Genomic DNA, 23,087 nt, shown 5'->3' on the forward strand with positions numbered 1-23,087 from the left:
TGGAAACAACCACAACATGCCTGGCCAATTGTTCAGAGCTGGCAGGAAAAAACCCTGCTTTTGCCTGCAGCTTGTCAGGGTGTGCCCTGAAACAGGAGGCCTTTTCACACTGAGGCTTTGTCTACACTGCCAATTGCACAACAAAACTTTTGTCGTTCACGGGTGCTTAAAAAAAGCGCCCCCCCCCCCCCCCCCAAGACAAAAGTCTTGCCTCAGCAAGTGGCCGTGTAAAGGGCTGTTGTCGGCGGGAGGGCTCTCCTGTCGACAAGGTGAACCCAGCTCGTACAGGGTGGAAGTATTTTGTTGGCAAGAGTGCCGACAAACAGTGTTTACGCTTCCCGACTTTTAGGAACACAGCTGTGTAGTGTAGACAAAGCCTTAGTCTACAGCCAGGTCTACACTACAGACTTCTGCTGGCTTAGCTCTGTGGGCTGGGGTGTGAAGAGATGTGATCCCTGATCGACAGAGTGGTGCTGGCAAAGCCTCTTGCAGTTATACTAGCAAACTGTGCTTTTACCGGTGTAGCTTATTGCGCTCGGGGGCTGGAATAGGCTACACGGGCAAAAGGGCAGCTCTGTCCACACTGGGAATCAGAGTAGCTACACTGGCAAAGCTAGTGTCAACCTGGTCTTAGCCTGCAAACCTCCCAGCACTGTTAATAGTCTGCCGGAGTAACTGACTCAAGGGGCCTCCTGCGGCTTGGGTTCCACCCGCTCCCCCTGTGATGCGCTAAGGGCTTGGCTACGCTTACATTTTATAGCGCTCTAACTTGCTGGATCGGGGGGTGAAAAATCACCCCCCTGAGTGCGGCAAGTCTGAGCACTTCAAAGCGCTAGTGTAGACAGGCTCCGAGCACTGGGAGCCGCACTCCCAGCACTCGGGGCTAATCCCCTCGTGGAGGTGGATTACCGGGAGCGCTGGGAGAGCTCTATCCCGGCGCCCGCGCGCGACCACGCTCGCACTTCAAAGCGCTGCCGCGGGAGCGTTCCCGCAACCGCGCTTGGGAGTTTCCAGTGTAGCCATGCCCTGAGGAGCATTTTCTTCCATTGGGTCTGATGTGCTGCTCTGTCACTTCATCTCAGCGAGCGTCTCTTCGGAGGTCTTGGTCAGTTGATGATTCAGAATCTCTCTGTCAGTCCCTGCTAACTCTTCTCTCCTGCAGGCCCAATAACTCTGGCACTCATGCCCCTTGCCACCTATTCAATCTTGCCATTTGGCTAACCCTCCACTGCCCTTCTCAGGACTCAGATCATAGAATCCTAGAAGATCAGGGTGGGAAGGGACCTCAGGAGGTATCTAGTCCAACCCTGTGCTCAAAGCAGGACCAGTCCCCAATTTTTGCCCCACATCCCTAAATGGCCCCCTCAAGGATTGAACTCACAACCCTGGATACACGTCCTGCCTTCTGCCATTCTGATGTTCATTTCTGGTTCTCATGCACTGAGTAGTGTGGGGATGGGATGGGCCAGGGCCAGCAGGGCTGTAATGTTGTTGGACCTGGTCTCAGCAGATCTGGGATCTTGTTGATCGTCATGGTCTTATTTACTGTTGATTTGGCATTAAACACTATGAGCATCACGTCCCTGTATATGCCTGGGGAGATGCACTCTGGAGTGGTGGAGGGTGCTGCCTGGTATCAGATCAAGTTTCCTATTGGTTGGCTGACATTTCTGAGAGTCCAACTGCGAATTGTAGGTGGATCTGAGGGATACCTGCCACATTGCTGGCTCAGCTAGGAACCCAAGTGTCTGGGGGCATCTTAAAACCCTTCTACTAAACATTTACCTTCCATTTACCCCCTGAAGGTCGCCCACTAGCCAAAAGCACCATGTTGGAGGGTGACAAAACAAAAGGTAAAGGAAGTTTTCAAAAAGTGAAGCCATCTCCATTTTTGCAGCCTTCATCTCCCCATAACTTGATCCAATTTGCCTTCCAGAAGAACTCTATCCCCTCCTAAAATCCTGTCTGACATTTCAGGCAGGTTGGTTTGGTTTTGGCCTAGTTCAGAGCATCAAAATCCTGGTTGCAATTAAAAGCTTCACTCTTAACTGTGGAGAAACTAATGTCTCTTCACTGTATGTTAAATAACAACTGGTCCAATTACTGATCCAAGGTGACCCTCAATTAACCTCTCTCCACTCTTGGGGCAGCTATTCATGGAGTCTCTGTTTTTTTATCATCTAACCAGGTTTTAATCCTCCACAAGATTTTGCCCCATGCCTTATGTTATTTTCCTTCATAGCCTCTTATGAGGGACCTTATCAAAAACTTTTTGAACTCCAAGTAAATTATATCCACCTGTGTCTTTTACTTCATTAATGTCTTCCAAATGTTCTGACGGGTCTGAGAGGCAGGATTCCCCCCATAGGAGCCAGGGCTGTTTGACCCAGTCAGGTTACACTTATCCAAGCGCATTCCCTGGTGGGAGGTTGCTCTGTAGCTCCCAGCATCCGCCGTGGCCCTGTGCTGCATTAGTGATTTTCCAACCTCATTTTCATGAGTATAAACATTTCAGATGATCAGAGCTTGGCAAAAGCCACCCTCTTACCCCAGACAGTGTGTGGGCATTTGTGCTCCATGTTCATGCTGCTCTGGGCTTCTCCACCAACAGGCTTCAAACCAAGAGGAACCCGGGACTTCAGGCAGCCCTGGACATGCTTGCACACGGCCCCTTCTCCAGACTCTATGCTCTGATACTGCAAGGGATTGCTGATTCCTCAGAGAGCACGGTGAGGCTCACTCTGCAGGAGCACATTAATCTTCCATGCTGAGTGATCCCCGAAACTTTCCTTGTGGCATCTCACTAAACAAGGAGTAAAAGCCAGCATCACCCAGCACACCTCTGCCTTGGTTGGAAACAAGCTTTAATTGCAGGGCTTGTTCCAAGGGCTGCTGGAGACCCCGGCATACGCGTCGCTGAACAACGGCTTATTAGAGAATAAGAACAGGAATCAGCTGGTGGGCGTATTATTACTGCAGTCTTTCACTCTGTCTCCCCTCCTTTGCTCCTGTCCAATTCCCCCTCTTCACCCCCCCCCCCCCCCCCACCACACACAATCTAATTTCCCCAGCACTCTCTCCTTTGGTTCCCTTCCAGGCCTGCTCATTCCCTTGCTAAAGCCTCCTTCAGTTTCTCTCTCCCCCTTCTTGCCGTCTCTCTCTCCCGGGCTCGGCCCCTCTTGCACTCTGTCTCCTTCTCTATATAAATATCAGTGGTGACAAACTGCTACCCACCAGCCCATCTGTTTCTTTGTACAAATTTGTAGCCCGTTTTGAAACGTGATTTATAAATATTGCTCCTGCAGCCAAGGAGTGACACTGATGGATGTCATCACAGATGGATTCACTAAGCTCTTGGTTAAATCTTTTTGCACCTACTTCTCTCACTTCCTGTTAGGCAGCAGAAAGCAACATCAGGAGTGTAACTCATCCTCTCAGCATGACAGGGACCAAAATCCTCTCAGGAAATGTTCTCCATCTTTGACCCTGTATAAGAGTTTGTCAGGCTGAGCAGAAAGGCTCCTGGCAGAGACAGTGGGATTTTGATGAGGGACTGGATGGGATTAGGAGGCTGTGGTCAGCAGAGCATTAGATTTTCAGCTATTAGAAAGTGACATTTGTTTGCACACACCAAATGCCAAATTGTCCCACTGGCAGCAGAATGCAGAGGTGTTGTCCCTAGCTGCAAGTGGGGATCGGCATGCCTCTATTCTAATAGCTGAGAGAAGCTTCCAGGATCCTACAGAGTTGTGCTAGAGCTGAGAACTGCTGGGATATGCCGACACCTAATAGGGTAGGGGAAGGATGGAAGGAGGCCACTGGGCCGTAGCATCTAACCCAGTTAAAATTACCCTCCGCAGAAGATGGCTAAATACCAGGGAAAACGTAAGGGCCCAGAGTGAAAATTATTTCCTTTTAAAAATTAATGGCCCAGATCCTGCCCCCTCTTCTGCAGGCAGGCATGGCAGCTGAACAGCCGAGGACCCACTGTGCAGAGAGGGGCAGGATGCTGTGAGTTCATGCAGGCGGGTTCCGACCACCCAGAGTGCACTCTGTGGAGGCTCCATGGACAGCGGTTCTTGGGGCAGGCCCAGGGAGATGGGACAGTCTGCCCTTCGGGTCCACTTTGGCATCTCCCTTGCCCCACCCCCTGCATGGGTGGGCTCTGGAGGGGTGACTCTGCCCTCCTATCCAAACCTCACCCCCACGGGACTATTTACAGGGGCTTTGCAGAGGAGCGTGGGGCTGGACCAATAGCTTTGCTTATTTCACAACCACTGCACACTAGCCAGGAGAGGAAGCAGCATAGCCAGCTCCTGCCCTGTGTTGTGAGGGTGGAGAGCCCCTTCCCCAGCCTAGACACAACCCCCCCCCCCCCCCCCCCCGGAGCGGACCAGACATACTCCTGCACTCCCTTGAGTGCTTAAGGGGATTCGGTCACCATGCCTCCCGCGGAGATGAGCTCATGGCTCAGCCTGTCCTTTTACATACATGCCACAATTGTCAGCAGGCTTTTGGGAGCCGGAGTGCTGCAGGACGTCTTGCCTGTGGCAGCACGATGGCTCCTGGGCCGCCTCCTGCCATCCCCAGAGCCAGCTCACCCTTGGGCGTTCAGGCAGGAGGTTGCTCTCTGTAGTTAGCCAGGACCGTGATTTGGCCATAGTCCCCAAATGGGCATGTCTAGTGATCAGTGACCCCAGACAACATCCAGCAGAGAAGAGAGGGCCTGCAGGAGACATTGCAGCCAGTGGCCATGGATGGGAGGGTGCCCGACCAGGCAGGACTCATAGAGTCAGAATGACAAAAGCCTTGTCAGGGCCCAGCCCATCCCTTAGAGGCCAGGGTCTGTCCCTGCCATCCTGTCCCCCGGGGGCCAGCGGAGCTGCCCCCTGCAGTCCATTCTCTAGGCCTCTCTCCAGCATTGCATTCAATGGCCCAAGTGATGGCATTCCCTCTTGGGGCTCTCTGACACACACAGCTTGTCTGCACTGTGCCGCAGCGTGGCCTACGGGGCCAATGGGCCAAGAGGGTGTGAACCAGGAGCAAAGGGCTGACATAAAGCAAAGGAAAATGGAGTCTGAGTCTGGCTACGTCTGTGCTGCGCCACAGTGCGCCTACAGGGGTGTGAATTGCGGGGCACGCCACAGCCTGACGCTGTTGGAACAAGGGCGCTGTTAACACGAGGAAGGTATTGTTTAGTTTGTGTCTGCAGCATCCACACGGCCCAGTTAGAGCTCAGCGCTTTGGTGTGCTGTGTAATTGCCTCCCCCCCGTCGTCCGTGCTGTGGGGCAGCCGTGCAGTGTAGACATCACATCGCCTCGGGCTCCATTTTCCTTTGCTGCTGTCGCCCTTTGCTCCTAGTTTACACCCCTTTGTCCCACTCTGATCAGTTCCCCACGCCGCTCCCCGGCAGGCTCGTTTACTCTCTTAGCAGAGCTGCCGGTTCTCATTACCGGCTCTGCGAGGCACGCTCACCAATGTTCCTCTTTCATCCTTATTCGGCCCCTCCAGCCCTCTTGGTATTTTGGTTGCCTTTCTCTGAACGTTCCAATTAATCAGCATCATTCTGGAACTGAGGTGCCCAGCCCTGAACGCGAGATCCTGGAGCCGTCTCGCCAGCCCTTCACAGAGAGGGACAATCCGCTCCCTGCTGAGATGCAATACCTCTGCGCGTACAGCCCACCTTGCCACAGTAACCACCTGCACCTCCCAACGTATGGAGCAAGTGCAGTGGGATGACAGCAGGCTGGAGAAAAAAGGCCACTCTGAGCCATGCTGTGCTAGAAGGAGTTTGAAACCGGCCCTGGGACTTCATCTTTGCAGCGCAGCCACTGACAGGACCCGCTGTCCTTGTTCTGCAGCACCAGAAACACAAGCCAGAAAGCGCAGAAACGCCAACATTTTACCATCAGGCCCCACTTTCATATGGTAAATGAGCTCAGTCAGCCCCACCATCCCATGCTCCAGAGCCAGCATTCACTAAATCCCTAGCGCTGAATCTGGGCCGCTAATCCACCTCCAGCTGGAACAGCGGGCAAAGCCCCCCCCTTCCTCTGCCACCCTCCCTGGAGGCTCCAGGCTGCTGGGCCCCTCTGGAGGGCACTGAAAGCATGCCGTCCATGCTTCAGCCCATGGAGACTGAAGAAGTCACCGAGGGGCTCCCTGCTTGGGACACAGATGCTAGGGCTGGTCTGGAATCTCACAGGGGCCCAGCCAGCCATGAGCTTGATCTATGAGGATATGAATAAAAAAGTGAGAGAAGAGCCATGTCCCCACAGACACAGCCTGCCCCACCCAGGGGCGAGGACTTGCCATGGGACATGTCCCTTCTCCCCCTCCCCGAGGCGTGTGGCCCTACCCCCAGACAACGACCCACCAAGGGGCCTTTTAAATAAGGACGCTGATTAATATTTCCACTCCCCCTGCCCTCTCCACACTCACTGCTTCATACACACCCACTCTGCCACTCCCACTCTGTTGCTAAGATCAACCCAGCTTCCTTGACTGAGCCCTGGTTGCCTTCCAGAAATGCTGATGCTCCTCTTGATCAGAGAAAGAAAGGGCCTAAAGCGACAGCCAGTAGGAGACCGTTTGCTTTGGCTGACTTACAGCTCATCCTGTCTGAGAGAGCCAGGGGCTTTGGTAATGATTCCCTTGTTTGTGTCCGCAGGGCTCACCCTGCTCTGCTGTCGCTTTTCCTGAGTGTTCACTTACTCACTTTTTGCATCTTTACTGCTGAGCTGCAAAACCGTGACTCGGGGTGGAGCTCATTGAGCGCTTACTCACATTCTGTGCCAGTTTCACAGATGCTTCTTCGTTGTGGTGTTGTTACCAGTCCCCATACAAGCTCCTATCCCACAAGACTTCGAGTCCCTCCTGACAAAGCGACATGGGCCCTGTTCTTCTAACACGGCAGAGTGAGCCTGCTTCACCCATAGCATCATCTGCTAGCGCTATGTTGAAAGATGAAGTTTTGAAGTGAACCTTTCCAGCTGTGCAGCATTGTTCTACACTCCTCGCACCGTCACAGCCAGTGGATGGCCATGTCCAGAAGAAAGCAGAACAACAATCGAGACGCCTGAAGGCAGATATAGAATGGAAAAAGCTGATTTTCTCCCCGTCTGTGGCCTTCCAAATGTTGTCATCATCCTAGGACTCCTGCCTTGTCTCTGCTGGCTCTGCCTGGCCTGAGCAAATTGATTAGAGAAGCATTTGAGACAATTATGGCCAAAAATCATATTCCCCAAGAAATACTAACTGCACTGGAAGGGAGAGTAGACGGAATCTCATCTCAGCAGCCTAGAAAGTCTGGTAGATAATACGGAGTGATACATGGAGCCTACCGACTCCAAAGCTTGGGGGCTAGACAAGCAGATGTCTCAACTCTCTAAAGGTCTAATTAAGAGCAACATAATGGATGGAATGATGGAAGACTTGGAAATCTTAACAATCAGGATTCTAGGAGTGCCTGAAGATAGAAGTAACAGATACTCCAGGTCCAGTGGAGATTCTGTTACCCACTCTGCCTGACACTCTGATCTGACAGAGAGGGAAAGGGAGCACTTCATCCCCACCAAGGCAAAGAAAAAGGCAATGGGACCAGAGCAGTAATGATGCCTGAAGCTCAGAGAATTTTGTGTTAGGAAGAAGTAAAATGCAAATCATCAAGAATTCTTTCCCACCAGACCCGAGTCCTGCCACAGAAGTTAGAGAAGGGAATTTTATTCCTTTCAGAGAAACCTTTCAGGAAGAGGGAAGCTGCAGCTGCCGTGTGGCTGCCCACTGAACGGGGAGTTATACGCAGTAAAGAGTCTGCGTGTCCTGGGATGCTAAAGCTGTGGAACAGCTGTTGGAGAAGGGGAAGACAGATGCTTATTCTGGCTCGGCGAGTGCAGGAGGAGCGAGGATATGAAAATCCAACCTGGAGATTTGATTGCTCTCCTCTGCTTTCTTTTTTCTCCTATTTTAGATTGACTTAGGTAAAAAGAGCTATCGCTGCCATCAGCAGAGTCTGTTTGCAGAAAGACTCTGAGAGGCGGGACTGTTTCACTATACCTGGTTATGACACAGGCATCCCTGTGAATAGCTTGTGTTCCCGAACTTTCCTGTTCTGTACCAGTGCCAAGGGCTGGGTTCTGGACACTTTGTTCATGCAGGTTTTGGCCCTGTTTTATTAGTCTGGTCCTCCAGGTGGCTGAGACATGGACAGGAAATAACAGGGGACTCTCTCTGGAAAACTGGTGTGGCGTATGTGGGAAGAAATCGCCCAGGTGATTAGTAGGAGGGCAGAATGTGGCAATCTGGGGACAGCACAGAAGGGAAGTGCTTGAAATGTAAGATGGTAGTGGAAAAAAAAGATGGCTTGTGGGCTTCACAAGCAGAGGATGATGCATGCAAGAGTACTGCCTAGCACGTGCGAGGCAGCAAACCTGTGCAAGCATGGAAGAGCCCCAAATACTTCACCATATAGATAACCCCACTGTCACCTCAAAGTGGAAAAGCTGTGGACCAAGAAGATAGTTTTGACCCGTGTGGTGGCTTTGGGACTACATTCACAATGATTATCTGCACCACAACACTGGTGGGATGGTACCTGCTGAGAGAACACTGCCCTCTGCTCCAGGCATCTCAGTTCTGCAAAGGAATTAGCAAATATGAGGATGTTCAGAGAAGAGCCATTACAAAGATGATGACAATGGGGCCAGAGGAGAGGACTGACCTGTGAAGACAGCAGGATACAGCTGACTATTTGGCTATGCAACAGCTTAAGGAGAGGGGCCAGGAGAACAGTCTACAAATTACTGAAGGATGTAAACATCAAGCAAGGAGAGAAGGAGGGGATGTGGGGCTAGTTATGGGATTAAACTGAGCAAAGGGAAATGTAGGCCGAATATCTGGGAAAAGTGCTGAATGCTGAAGCTCTCAGACTGTCTAAGCAGTAGCCCGGCATTGGCTTGGTGATGAGCGAAGTGAACTAAGAGGCCTTTTCTTCTTTGGTTACAGCCGCGAGGATCTGTGGGTCTCCGCTCTGGATCCAGTGCTTGCTTAGCCCTGCTCAGGGAGAGAAAACGTCGTTAGGCAGTTTGAAATAAAGAGTTTGTATTCTTTTAATTTTGTCTCTCTCTCTGCCATTGAGTTATGTGTGTCTGCGGAAGTTCTCCGACCCCTCTGTGAGCTGTGCCTTTCTGAAAGTGGAGCTCGGTCAGGCAGCTGCCGACAGTCCGTGTGATGTTTCAGTGTTGTTGGCTGCTTTTGTTTTGACTTTGTGGACAGGACAATCAAAATTCTTCCTCTTTCCTTCCCTGGGGGTTTGGATGGACGCTGCATGTGTCGTTCCATCAATATCAGAGCTGAAGTTAGTAGCTGCCTTTCACTGTGGGACTCACGCATATTTCTAGGGAGTATTCTGTATTTATACAAATCGTTTTGACATCGGTGTGTTGTAGCAGGTCTTTCTCTAATGTGAGCTGGAGCTGACTGTAAATAAAATGGGAGTTGCCAGCATTCTGATATGCTTCCCAAACAACACTAGGAACTGGTGCTATGTACACATTTACAAAGAGCTAAATAGGTGTCTGTCTGAGACACTGGAACAGCTCCAAAGTACAAAACTCCTATCCATGAAACAACTTGGAGTGAGAGGTGGCCTGGCACCAGTCCCTCACCCAGATCTGGCGGTGAGCTCAAAGCCCCAGACAGGGTCCAGTGTCAGGGTCAGACCCATTGAGCCAAGATTTCTCTCCCCCAAGTTCTCAGGCTTATTTGTAGACTTGTGCATATTCCCTGCTGGTATGTCCCAAACCCCTGATAATGTCCCCTGGGTCCAGATGGGCAGAACTGCTGAGTTTCCCATGGACTGGCAAGTGTTCTGTTAAAATTAATATAACAGTGTGCTTCTCCATCCTGTTACTTCACAGTGTCCAAGTACCTAACTGGGTGTCTGGCTAACATGGGCAGAGATGGAGTCCTAGCCCCCCGCTATTACAGTGCTGTTAATATTGTTTAGAGCCCCCTTTGCCCTACTACTCCACAGTGAGCTGAGGCAGCAGCAGCCGCGAGCTAAAGATCTTATTACCTGATCAGGTTTCAGCCTAGCAGCCGGTTCGTCTGTATCCGCAAAAAGAACAGGAGGACTTGTGGCCAGCAGGAGAGCGGTGGGGGGTGGGGGGGGGACCTTTTGTAGTGATAATCGAGGTGGGCCATTTCCAGCAGTTGACAAGAACGTCTGAGGAACAGTGTGTGTGTGTGTGGGGGGAATTACACAAAGTAAAACTATTTCCCCATGTTTATTCTCCCCCCACCCCTGTTCCTCAGACGTTCTTGTCAACTGCTGGAAATGGCCCACCTTGATTATCACTACAAAAGGATTTCTCCCCCCCCTCCTGCTGGTAATAGCTCACCTCACCTGATCAGGTTTCAGAGTAACAACACTGTTAGTCTGTATTCGCAACAAGAACAGGAGGACTTGTGGCACCTCAGAGACTAACCCATTTATTTGAGCATAAGCTTTTGTGAGCTACAGCTCACTCCATCGGATGCATACTGTGGAAAATACAGAAGATGGTTTTTATACACACAAACCATGAAAAAATGGGTGTTTATCACTGCAAAAGGTTTTCTCTCCCCGACCCCACTCTCCTGCTGGTAATAGCTTATCTAAAGTGATCACTCTCCTTACAATGTGTATGATAATCAAGGTGGGCCATTTCCAGCACAAATCCAGGTTTTCTCCAGCCCACCTGTAGCTCACGAAAGCTTATGCTCAAATAAATGGGTTAGTCTCTAAGGTGCCGCTAGTCCTCCTTTTCTTCTTACCTGATCACTCTGGTTACAGTGTGCGTGGTAACACCCATTGTTTCATGTTCTCTGTGTGTATAAATCCCCCAACTGTATTTTCCACTGAAGGCATCCGATGAAGTGAGCTGTAGCTCACGAAAGCTTATGCTCAAATAAATTTGTTAATCTCTAAGGTGCCACAAGTCCTCCTTTTCTTATTACCTGTATGGTTTGCATAACAATAAACAAAACTTCGCAGCTCATGGCAGCTCCTCAGCATTTACTCCTACAGACAGGTTGCTGCTTCCTCTCACAGCATCCCCCGCCTCTGAGAGATGTCGCTTTCCGTCCCATTCATGAAAGATGTTTTATCAGGCGACCCCAGAAACTGAGGGTACATCTACACTGCGGCACTGAGTCCCCGAGCCCTGGTCAATTGACAGGGCTCCTGATGTTGGGGCTGTGGGGCTATAAAATAGCAGTGTGGGCATTCAGGCTAAGGTTGGAACCCCAGGCTCGGAGACCCACCCCCTCATGCGATCTCAGAGCCCAGCTCCAGCCTGAGTTTAATAGCCCTGCAGCCCAAGCCAGCTGACCCAGACCCTCCGTGGGTTTTCATTGCAGTGTAAAGGTACGCTGAGGCTGGCCACCCCACAAGAGCAACATCTTGAGAATTACAAAGCTCATGGCACGAGTCACAAAGGGTACGTCTACACTACAACAAGAGACCTGCTGCTCGACCACAGCCACTGATCCAGCTCGCGGGACTCAATTGCAGTGAGACCTCACCCACCTTGTCACTCTCCTGGGCACGTTGACATCATATCCTAGGGGAAATTATAAGATGTTGAAACATGGTTAAAAAATCAGTATCTGTTTGTGTGGTGTCTATTCAAAGGAATCCTTCTGAATGCTGGCCCTGCCTGAGTTCAGAATATCGGCAGCATTATAGCATGTGCTGTATGGGGCAACTCGCTAATCTGTTGCCCTGTGTTTCGCATTCTGAGTGTGAGCAAGCTCTTTAAAGCAGGTTCTGTGTCCTAAGGCGACGAGGAGATGCATTTTTTCCTGTTTCCCAAGTGCTGGACTACCCAGGTGCCAAAGCCTCTGGCTCCCCTGACAATGTCTGCAGTGCAGTTATCCACTGGTAATACAGAAACCTGTGGCAAACTGATAACAGGGGGGCAATCTCCCTGAAGAAAGGGAAAATGCCAGGTGAATGGCATCAAAGCTTTGTGTTGGCTGTTTTTAAACATAAAGGAGATATACACAATGTGCTTATTATCCCCCACTTAAGCTGATGTCACATGCTATGAAGGTGTGGTAGAAGGCTTTTGAAAAGCAACTCTGTGGAATGGTTTAAATTTGGAACAGTCCATATGGATTCATGTCGGGAAGGAGCACATCTAATTTCAAATTTGTGCTACAAATACTCATGGAGAAGTTCAGAGAAAAGAGACAGCAGCTGGGTATGGTCTTTGTGAACCTGGAAAAGCCGTATGATTGTGTACCAACAAAACTAGCCTGGTGGAGTTCGCAAGAGCCAGTGTGCCAGAAGGCTACTTTTGTCTTACCCCGGGTATGTACAGTGGTGGGACTGGCCTGGTCCAAACAAACAGGGGCCACAGCAGAGAATGTCCGGTAAATACTGGAGCTCAGGGGTCAGCGTTGCACCCCTTTTAGTTTGTGCCTGTCATGGACGTGTTCAATGAGAAGATAAGGAAGGGAGCTAGCTGCTTGGGAACATGCTGTTCGCTGAGGACTCAGAGATGTGTGCGGAAGATTGTGAGACCCTACAAGCCAACTTTGAACAGTGGCAATGTAGTTGTGAGTGGGCTGGGCTTAGAGTGAAGGCTGGTAAGACTGAGGCCGTGCTAACTGCAGGAGGAGGACTCACCATAAAGGACAGCACAGGCCGATTGCCTAGAAGCATGAAAGTATTTAAATACTGGGGTCAATGGTTGCTGCTGATGGTGTCCTCCTGAATGATACTCGGAACAAAACCAAAGCGGTGTGGTGGGAGCTGACCCCAGTTCTCTGTGGCAAAAAGATACCAAGAAAGTTAAAAGGCAGAGTGTATAAACCTGTAATTCAGCCCATCGTAATGTACTGAACAGAGACTTGGGCACCCCCAGGAAAGGCAATCAGTGTGTCTCCACAATGAAAATTAAGATGTTGACATGGTCGAGTAGTTGGACACTGTGACAGGAAATGAAATGAGGCTGTTAGGGGCCTAGCGCAGGTTGCTTCTGTTAGGACAAGTTGGGGGATGTGAGGCTAGGCTATGAGATGCGATCGGTGAGCTGGCTCTTGCAGTTATGGTGGATGGAAGACGACCACGGGGGCGACCAGGCTGCACAACAACCAGCAGTATGAGCGTGAGTTGTGGAAAAAGGCTACAAAAGTCACCCGCCCTCAACAGGGGAGTGACGAGAGAAGAGCAGAATATCCCGAGAAGTGCCAGAAGGGAAGCTGTACTGACTGCTTCCAGCATTGGTGTATTTAGTCAATAAAAACCTCATAATGTACCCGAGGCTGGAAAACGGGGGCCTTGCACAAAGTGTGTGTGACTAAGTGATGGCTGTGACGCACGTCAGGAGCATAACTGTAAATTCCATGACCCCAGTTCTTGGGTGTGACCCAACTGCTCAGCACAGGACCTTGCTCCACCTTTGTGGCTCCGATAGTCCCTGGTGCAAGTTAGAGCAGCCTTGGCTTCTCCAGCCTCTACCTAAGCAAGGAGCTATTCCAGCATCCCAAGAATAGCTGGTGCATTGAGACAGTCCTGCCATGCGTCATTTTCCCCAACTACTCCCAGGCCTGCAAAGGGGGAGCAGTAGTGCCACTAGACCAGCTCTATGCAACCCAAGAATTCCCGCTACTCTGGGGCAGTTCCCACGGGGCCAGATTCTCTCGTTTCTGGCCCCATTGCACCGCTGGATCAGGATGGAAATTGGCCCTTGGCTGCTGGTGGGTTCTGCCCTCGCCATAATGTTCTCTGCCCATTGGTTTGTTTCCATTGTGCTCCTCTTGCTCTTTCACAACTTCTCTAAGGCCTGTCCTGATATCCTGGTTATAGGCCTTTCCCATGCCCACAGCTCCATGGACTCCTGACTTCCTGGTCTTTGCATGGCCAGCACATGGTCCCTGACATGCACAGCATGCTGCCCCATCAGCGACTTCTCAGCCCACATGGCTCCCAGTCCACGTGCCAGTTTCCATAATGGCAGGTGGCACGACAGCCACAGTTAGACCAGATGTCTTTGCCGATCAAAAAGCTGATTGATACAGAAAGGGGCCAGGCCAGCATACATCAGCTGGAATAGGGAGGGAGTTCGCATGCAGCAGGCCACCCCGCTGTCAGTGGGCCATTTACATTTTAGTGAAGAGGGCAGGCAGATTCAGCAGCCACTTCTGAGATTTGGTTACCATTCTTCCATTGATAGTGCTGGTCCTCCTCCGGTATTTCCTCTCTGCTGCTTTCCCATGGTGAGGACTGTCCAGAAGTGGGGAAAGTCCTATTGCTTCAGATAGCTTGGCTTATGGGCCAGAGTCACTCTCCCAGTTTCCAGGCCAGTGTCCGTGCCCAGTATGCAGCTGGTGTTATAGCATCTGGCTGCTCTTTGCCTGGGGGTTGGTTGTTACTCTCTGTTCTTCTCGGTATGGATTGTATTTTTTAAATATTGTTAAAGCACCTTGAGGCTGGGGTGGCAGAAGAGATGACAGGCTGGAAGCTTACAAAGAGTTCCTCCTGCCCCTTAGGAAGTTCAGAGCGGGCCCCGAAGCACTTCTGAACCTCAGACTAAGATCTAGGTCTGCTCTAAAATTGTTCTGGGGAAGTTTCTTTGGCCTGTGTTACGCAGAAGGTCAGACTAGACGATCACAATGGCCCCTTCTGGCCTTGGAATCTCTGAATAGCCCTGGCCCATGGCTCCAGGTGCATGTCGACACATGGAGACAAGGAAAACATTGTTTCAAACTGCAGCTATCCTTCCCTGAGTCCTGCCTGGCGAAGGGGCTGAGCTAGTTGGCCCAGGACCTGCGTCTCTGGTCCTATGACTGTCTTTGATCCCCTCTCAGTGTCTGAGGCCTTGTAGCTTGCTCCATGAGAACCTCGTCAGGGACACTGGAGCGATCAGAAGATTTTCTGAAAATGTTTGTGCTTCCTCTGCTTTCCTTTTGCTATTTATCCGAGTGTTTGATACCCGTATGCTGCTGCTGGCTCCCATCTCCCTCTGTCCCCATTAGTCTCGCTTTTGTGCCATGCACTTGGTTTAGGGGCTGCCCCTGCTTATGGTGCCAGACTGCCACAGGCCATTGGGCTTGTGTGGGAATTCAGGCAAACCAGACTCCTGGGCCATGTTTTCAGTGCAGTCTGAAGAAGCCAGCCCCTGCGGGAAGTTTTCATGCCAGCTGGGTGCATAGGCACCTGTTATACATGTGTGAGAACGCACGCCAGGCCCACTGGTGGATGGGGGGCATTGCTGCTCTTTCCATGGCAGAGCCAGAGGAAGCGTGGGAGGAGCAGCCTGGTGAGGAGGGCGGTTGGGGTGGCATGTTTGTCTCATGCTGGCAGTAAGGGGCCGGGGCAGTTTGGTGAAGCTCTCTGTGGGCACTGGCAGTAACCCTGCCCGTGGGTTTCTTGCTCTCTCCAGACAACACGGCCGCAGTGCACACGCAGAGAGTGGGCTTTAATCGCCAGGAGCAGGACATTTACTTCCTTCCCATTCTGGTGGTGGACAGTGGGCCTCCCGCCCTGAGCAGTACGGGGACTCTGACCATCCGGGTGTGTGGCTGCGACAGCACAGGGGCCATCCAGTCCTGTAACAGCACAGCCTACGTCATGTCTGCAGCACTGAGCCCTGGAGCTCTCATCGCACTCTTGGTTTGCATCCTCATCCTGATCGGTGAGTGTCCCAGCCTGCTTCTCTTCAGCCGTGCGCTTCCTCTCATCCCGCCCCTACATCTCTCTCTTCTCTTTCTCCCATCCTCTCTCATGCACGTCAGTGAGTGCAGCTATTTGGCACCAGCCCGACAGCAGCTTCTCACCTTTGCCACCTGACTCCTTGATGGTTTTCTGCAGAGCGGGAGAGGCAGTAAATTCACCTGTTCCGCAGGGAGAAGCCTGACAGAGCTGAGTTCAGACAGGAACCCCTCCATCCAGAGAAGCCTCCATGCATGGAGCCCATTCCATGCCAAGTCCCAGGCTGGCCTCTGCCAGGGAACACACTGAGACCCTCCAGGACTTGGTTTATGGAAGTGTCCCAAGCCACCTGCAGATGGATCAGCCACCTGCGTCATCACATGATACACAGGCAAAAGCTGGAGGCTTGTGCTAGCTGTTTTTTTAACACCCCTTGTGCTGGCATCTCAGAGAGCTCCTTGTGCGGAGAAGGGACAGTGTTTCTGTTGCAGTGGCACCCAGAGCTGAGCCCTGCCCTGAGTTGCTCATAGTCTAACTGAAGACAAGCAGGGTCCCAAGCTCACAGAGGAAGCCAGGGAAGATAACAGTGACAGGAGACTTGGACACAGCAAGACGTTGTCTAGAGAAAGCCTTGTGGGGGTGGGTCAGCATTAAGATCTAAATAAACAAGAAATATAATTGTTGTCCGAGTCCCTGTCATGACTCTGATACGTAGGAGCCCCCACCTCTCCCATTGGTCTGATGGATCAATTGTTCCCTGAGTGTTAGGTTCCGTGCCTGAGAGTGTCATCGGCTGCTGTGGTACTGGGTCTGGCTGAGACTGGTTCTGGGTTTGGCAGTGGTTACATCGGGCCGAAAGATCCCTCCACCCAGAGTGCCTCCTCCCTTGTTTGGGCAGGCTCCTGGGTCTGGGCAGGCACAGACTGGGTCACAGGCAGAGGGAGGCCTGCACACACAGGCCTGTTTGCACATGTCAAGTGAGGAGCTCATGTTTAAAATAAAGGAGATGATCAACAGAGTCACTTCCCACCCTGCGGTGTCCCTGCCGGCTGAGCATTGTCAGGGAACGTGTAGGACCCCGGGCATTGCTGGAGAAGTCTCTCTTTAGAAAACCCTTTCTACAGGGTGCACTTTACATCGGTTTCATTTTCCAATGCATTGCAAACAAATTCCTGCCTAATTGCCCACAAACAATAAAGTGCACATCAGTGCGCTAAAGGTGATGGGATGAATAGCTGATAATCCAGGACTCATCTGCATCTTGCGGCTCCCACTCTGTGCCATCCGCTCCAGCATCACCCTCCAGCCATTCTGCTGCTGCCATGCCCTGCTCCCCCTTTTCTCCTTGTCTCTCACAGAACCCATCCTTCCATCTCTGTTGCACTTTCCCCTCCGGGGGGGTGAGTGCCCTGGTGGCTATGCAGCATGGGGAATGCAGCTGCCCCCGTTCTCTGGGGCACACCGCAGAGACCAGCACTAGCTCCAGCCTGCACTGTCCCCCACTGGGGACCCAGGGACAGCGACAGCAGAATGTCATCACTATGGGCCTGGCCCTCAGTTGGCAAACTGGCCAGTGATGCCAATTCACACCAGCCAAGAGGGCTGCAGCTCTGGTCTTCCCTCCGCGGGGGCACGTTCTCCTGCCATGAATGGGTCATTTGGGCGCCATGCCCCTTGCCCTGCACACCAGCCCTGAATGCAGGCAGCCCCTCCACTGCTAGGGAGGGAGCCATTCACGCTCACTCTCTGCCCTTTCCCCTAGTTCGTCTCCCTGGCGTACTGCCCCACTGACGGCTCTTTCCCTCTCCAGTGCTGGTTCTCCTAATCCTCGCTCTGAAGCGACACCACAAGAGCCACCTGACCTCAGAGGAGGATGAGGACATGAGAGACAATGTCATCAAGTACAATGATGAGGGGGGTGGGGAACAGGACACAGAGGCCTACGACATGTCAGCCCTACGCAGCCTCTATGACTTCAGTGAGCTCAAAGGCAGCGACGGCGGGGGAGGGCCGGGAGACGGGGGCATGACTAGTAACCTGCCCTCCGAGCTCCATGCCCTCCCACAGTGGTTCCAGAATCCAGACCTGGACTTCTCCATGTTCAGAGGCTACATCAGCAGAAAGGTGGATCAGGCGGACGAGGATCTGTCTGTCCCACCATATGACTCGTTCCAAACCTACGCCTTTGAGGGCTCAGACTCCCCCGTTCCGTCCTTGAGCTCCATCAACACCTGGTCCACCAGCTCAGAACAGGACTTCTCCTATCTGAGCAGCTGGGGGCCACGCTTCCGGCAGCTGGCAGCTCTCTACGCCGGGCATAAAGGTGAGGAGGAGAGCGAAGAATCCTAGCCACAATTAACCAAAAACCCACAACGAGATGGAGAAAACGATTTCCGAACTTGGGGATTCTCCAGGCTTCCCATGTCTTCGAGGGCTGCTGCGGAAGTAAGCTCAGGTCAAACAATAAGGACAATATGTCATCCAGATAACAGAGTCCCTCCACTACCCACCCTGGTATGGAAGGAGAGGCATCAAGGACCATTTTGGACAGGGCGAGCGATGGCTTTATGATGTGCTCTTTGTTAGCCGCCTCTTATTAGAGGCTCTGTAGCACACACATAACAAGGCTGAAGTGCCCAAAGGAGCTGTTGTTACCATCCTAATCACTTCCATACCAATGTCCATTAAAGCACTCCATGTTAATTTAAGAAAGAGAAAATCTAATGCAAGAAAATTCGGACAGGGTTTTCCTCCACAAATTATCATTTAAATCGATCTGTTCAATGAGCCCAGTTAAAGAGAGGAGAAAGAGGAGCCTTTTGTTGTCTAAATTGTTTTTGTCACTTGATTCAGAGCATTTGATGTGCTTTGATTTTTTTAAGAGCTTTCCTTGGAGAGTGAAACAAGCTTTTAACTTTCATTCTGTTTTTCTCCCCCTTATATTCACTGACTTTTCTGAGTCTCTTTCTTCTTTCCGTGTATTTCAGTTCCTCTAGTTGTGGCGAGCTGGTGTTTCTCTGCAGAATCCCAGCTGCTTACAATCAGTGGAGCAGTTTACATTTGCTGAGTTTTGGAGGTCCTGGGTGCTAGTTCCTAGGTCAGGTCCTTTAAAGAGGGATTTTTACACTAGGGTCAAACATACTTTGCTTCCGAACTGGGCTTGAGTTTCCACCTCATGGTTTTTATTAGAATTGCCCTGTCCATTTTTGCCATGTATCACAGATACTTATGTTTATGCCAACATCTACCCCTCCTGCTTAATCAACAATGAAGTCATTGTTCTGAGGTTCTGGCATCCCAATGATCCCTATGGTAACAAACTGTGATGTCACTAATACAGGATTATGACTATGTGGCTGGACTGTGGGCAGTGAAGCTGAAATGTGAAGGAGGAAACTCTCTGAGCCTGTGTTGTAGAGGGAATGCAGAGCTTCCTTAAAGACAGCGCTTTCTGTGGGAAGTTCTCAGCCAGCCCGGGGCCTGATGTCTCGGGTTCGTATGGGTTGCAGTGTACACTCTCACAGGCACAGCACTTCAGCCAGCTTGCTGCAGCATCCCCAAAGGAGGTAGCCTGGATGGCTGAGAAGGGAATGAGCCTCTTCGGCCTGTTCAGTTCTTGAGCCACATTCTGCAACCAACAAGAGTGGCAAGTAGTGCCAGCTGCATTTGTGGGTGTGGGAGGTGGATGCGCTCCCCAGCAGGCACAGGCCTGACAACACCAACAACTCATTTCACCTCAGCCACTGAATATCGGTCAGCTGATCACAGCCTTTGATGACAAGTCCACCCCAGCTCTGGGATCAGGCCTTGTGGAGGTGCCAGACACCACGCACCATCAGCAAAGCCAAGCCATGCAATCCCCTAAACCCAACGTTTGTTTTTTGTTTTGGTTTGGTTTGGTTTTTTTTTGGCAAATTTGCCCTCAAGTGAAAGTCCCTTCAGGTTTCCACAGAAGTGGCTGACAGAAGGATTCTGTTTATATTTCAGGGCGAGAGCAGGGGGCTTTAGGAAAAATTACCAGAGAATGTGAGCCATCGGTCCCCCGAGTACCAGGAAACATAGTACGGTTAATTCGGAGCTGCCTGGCAAAGAGCAGTGCTGGACCGTGAGAAGTGGGGTCAATGAGGTGGGAAAGCACAGGCTGTCCAAATGCCGTGGTCCACGAAATGGCATTTGAGGGACATGCTGAGTATCCCAGGGACGTCTTCAGATTGGTGACATTCTCAGAGTAAATCCCAGCTAACGTTTCGGAGTCCTGTTCAGCAGGGCACAAAAGCAGCTTCTTGTGCAGCTCTGGCTACAGCAGCTTCTTATCGGCTGATGTGGGAAAAATCAATGTCGTAATTGATACATAACTGATAAGGCCTCCCAAGGTTTGTCATAGTCACTGGGTTTGTCCTCATAGCCTAGCCACAGTCAGTGTTTTCTATCCCAGTTGCCAGTTCCTTGGAGACTGTGTTTGATATAAATGTATGTGCATGTTCATTTTATGCTGTGTTCTGTTTTCCAGCAGTTTGTATTGCCCTGAGCTGCAGAGGAAGCCCCATGCTGTGGTTTGGGGACAGGCTAGAAGGACATGTTAGAAAAAGAATACTCTCTGCCTGTTGTTCCTGCGACAACAGGTTCCCCCTCCCCTGCTGCAGCCACTCACGGCTCACGTGCCCTTGAGCATCTGTCTCCCCAGCTCAGGTGTTTTTGGGAGACTCTCCCAAGCCAGCCAGAACTCAGCATTTAAACTTTGAACAAGCAGAGTTGCTCGTCTCTCTGGGTCTCAGTATGGCTGCAAAGGCTGGGGGAGCAGCCCCTATCTTGGAATCTGTGCAAGTCTCTCATGTCCTGGATGCCACATGTTGTCTTGTTAGACCTTTACTATGATTTTCCCCTACTGATGTTAGAGAAGCAGCCAGATAAATGGCCTGTTTCGTTTACCAGGCAATCAGAAAGGCTTTACTCGGTAGCTGTTCCTCCTGCCCCCAAAGCACTGCCTTTGAGCATGCTCAGTCACTCCCAGACAATGCCACCAATCCAGGAGTAAGAAAGTGGAGAAAGGCCTCTCTTTCCTCAGGAACTTTTTTGTGTTTTCCCTTTGAGACAATGAACCATTCTGCCCAATCCCCTGCTGAACTGGCCTTTGCTCTAGGAAGGGCCTCATGCAATTGCCAGGGATTGTCTAGCAGAGGATGCAGTCTAACAGGGTATGTACTCTGAATTACCAAACTGGCTTCCAGTTGTGCATCCTGGACCAGCCAACCCCTCCCCAACACACACAACCTCTTCTGCATTTTTATTTTTAATTCCATCTGTAAATGCAATGGTCTGGAACAGCCCAGCTCAGCTTCTGTCTGGGATCTGGCTGCAGAGGTGCCTAGGCAACACTGCTGGCTTCACTCCCACACCACACTGTGCCCATGAGCACCCCCTACAGGAAGGAGCTGGCAGACTGTTTGGATGTTTGATGGCGTCACATTGCTTTTTTCCCTCTATCCAAACAAAATCAGGAGGTTGATTTTCTCATCCTTGTTATTTTGTCAAGGTCTTTTTAGGACCTGGAAATAAATTATTTCCTTGTCGTCTAGCCCGAGTCTGATTTAGTTTATCTTGTTTCATTTCCTTTTCTTGCATGGTATTTTTAATGTGGTCTTAGTAAACGACAGCTCACCAAGGGGGGCAGGGCACCCAGCAAGCAGGAGAAGAATCCTGTCATGCAAGCTATGGACACACCAAGCCCAGGCCATGCTCCAGCAGAGAGCAGTCTGCAGAATCAGTTTGCTCTCTGTACAGATTTCCAGCGACAGGCCATTGCTTGACTGGATATTTCCAGCTTTTTATTAAAATGGTCCTCAGAAAAAACTTCTCCCAGAAAAAGGTCGAGTGATGACAACAAAATGCGCTTGTCTCACTCCAGCTCTTTGGGAGGAAGAAGCCCTGTTGCGCTGGAGTGACAGCGGGTAGTCAGCGTCGGTTGTGAGTAGTCGATAGCACACGTCTGCCAGGCATGTTGCTCCACGGGAGCCATTGTAACACCGGGAGACAATGGATGGTCTGTTGCTTCATGAAGTGCATTTCCACCAGGCCGCCTGCTTGTCCTTGGAGTAATTTATTCCTTCACTTTTTGAGCCTCAGAGACAAATGTGCATATTTGTACTTCTGACTTGGCTGTGGGCGCAAGCCAGCAATTGAATGCAAATTGATTTCCCCCTGCAGTTCGTTTTGTGAGTGCACCCAAGGGTACCCGCATTTTGAAGTTGCCAGTTATGCCTGCAATGGAGCGTGTGGACCGTTTCCCCTCTGTTCTGTGGACTGCCCTAGGCCTCCTTTGCTAGCCTGGCCATGTGCATGAGCCAATTGGGGGGTGAAAAGTGCCACAGAAGTTCTAGGTTTCAGAGTAGCAGCCGTGTTAGTCTGTATTCGCAAACAGAAAAGGAGGACTTGTGGCACCTTAGAGACTAACCAATTTATTTGAACATAAGCTTTCGTGAGCTACAGCTCACTTCATCGGATGCCTTCAGTCGTGAGCTGTAGCTCACGAAAGCTTATGCTCAGATAAATTTGTTAGTCTCTAAGGTGCCACAAGTCCTCCTTTTCTTTTTACAGAAGTTCTAGGTACTATTACTACGTCACACCCGAGGTATTGGAGCAGGATGGATCTGTCCAGCCATGGAGACACATGTATCATTTTCACCATCAGAGCTTAGTGGATGAGCTTCTCAGGCCCCATCCAGAGGTGAGTTTGGAAGGTTTGAGCAAAATCCTTCCGCTGTGCCTGAGCAATGAGAGTGTGTGTAAACGAAGCACCTCACTGTGTCTACCGCCACAGGTTCCTGCCCCCTCACGCTGGCACTTGGCATGAAAAAACATTGTTTTTTATAAAAATGTTCCTCAGAAAACAGCTGAGTTTTCTGTCTTAATTTGAACAAATGACGACAACACAGTGTGCCCTGCACTGGCGCAGGAGGGACATCCCTAAAATGCTGAATGTGTGAAAATTCCACCCTTGGCCGCTGACCTTGCGAAGGGATCCACCTGTGCAGAGTCCCAGTGAGATTTGACAGAGACAGACGGGTCCAAGCAGAGGATCTCTGTAAGATCAGAACCTAAAAATGTCTGGGGTGGGACTGGGGATGAGGGGTTTGGGATGCAGGAGGGTGCTCCGGGCTGGGACCAAGGGGTTCGGAGGGCGGGAGGGGAATCAGGGATGGGACAGGCTGTTGAGACACGGGGAAGGGGGTGAGGGCTCTGGCTGGGGATGCAGGCTCTGGGGTGGGCTGGGGATGAGAGGTTTGGGGTGCAGGAGGGTGCTCTGGGCTGGGACCAAGGGGTTCGGAGGGCGGGAGGGGAATCAGGACTGTGGCATGGGGGGGCCTCAGGGGTGCAGGCTTCAGGCGG

The 23,087-nt window shown here is 51.2% G+C and overlaps 1 protein-coding gene across 6 annotated transcripts in view; it reads left to right on the plus strand.

Annotated features, from left to right (window-relative positions):
• Positions 1–22,411, plus strand: part of CDH22 (cadherin 22) — a 187,503-nt gene extending 165,092 nt beyond the window's left edge. For 5 of the 6 annotated variants that reach the window (XM_037915917.2, XM_043527103.1, XM_037915919.2 and 2 more), the window contains 2 exons: positions 15,433–15,684; positions 17,512–21,276. In XM_037915917.2, the coding sequence (XP_037771845.1) occupies positions 15,433–15,684; positions 17,512–18,050 (791 nt within the window). In that variant the 3' untranslated portion in view covers positions 18,051–21,276. Of the gene's footprint in view, positions 1–15,432; positions 15,685–17,511; positions 21,277–22,295 lie in introns of those variants that run through there. The other variant, XM_043527104.1, reaches the window with a different exon arrangement.
• Positions 22,412–23,087: the final 676 nt, after the last annotated feature.

Source organism: Chelonia mydas, chromosome 13 (assembly GCF_015237465.2).
Source record: "Chelonia mydas isolate rCheMyd1 chromosome 13, rCheMyd1.pri.v2, whole genome shotgun sequence".
In the NCBI taxonomy this organism is placed as follows: Eukaryota; Metazoa; Chordata; order Testudines; family Cheloniidae; genus Chelonia; species Chelonia mydas.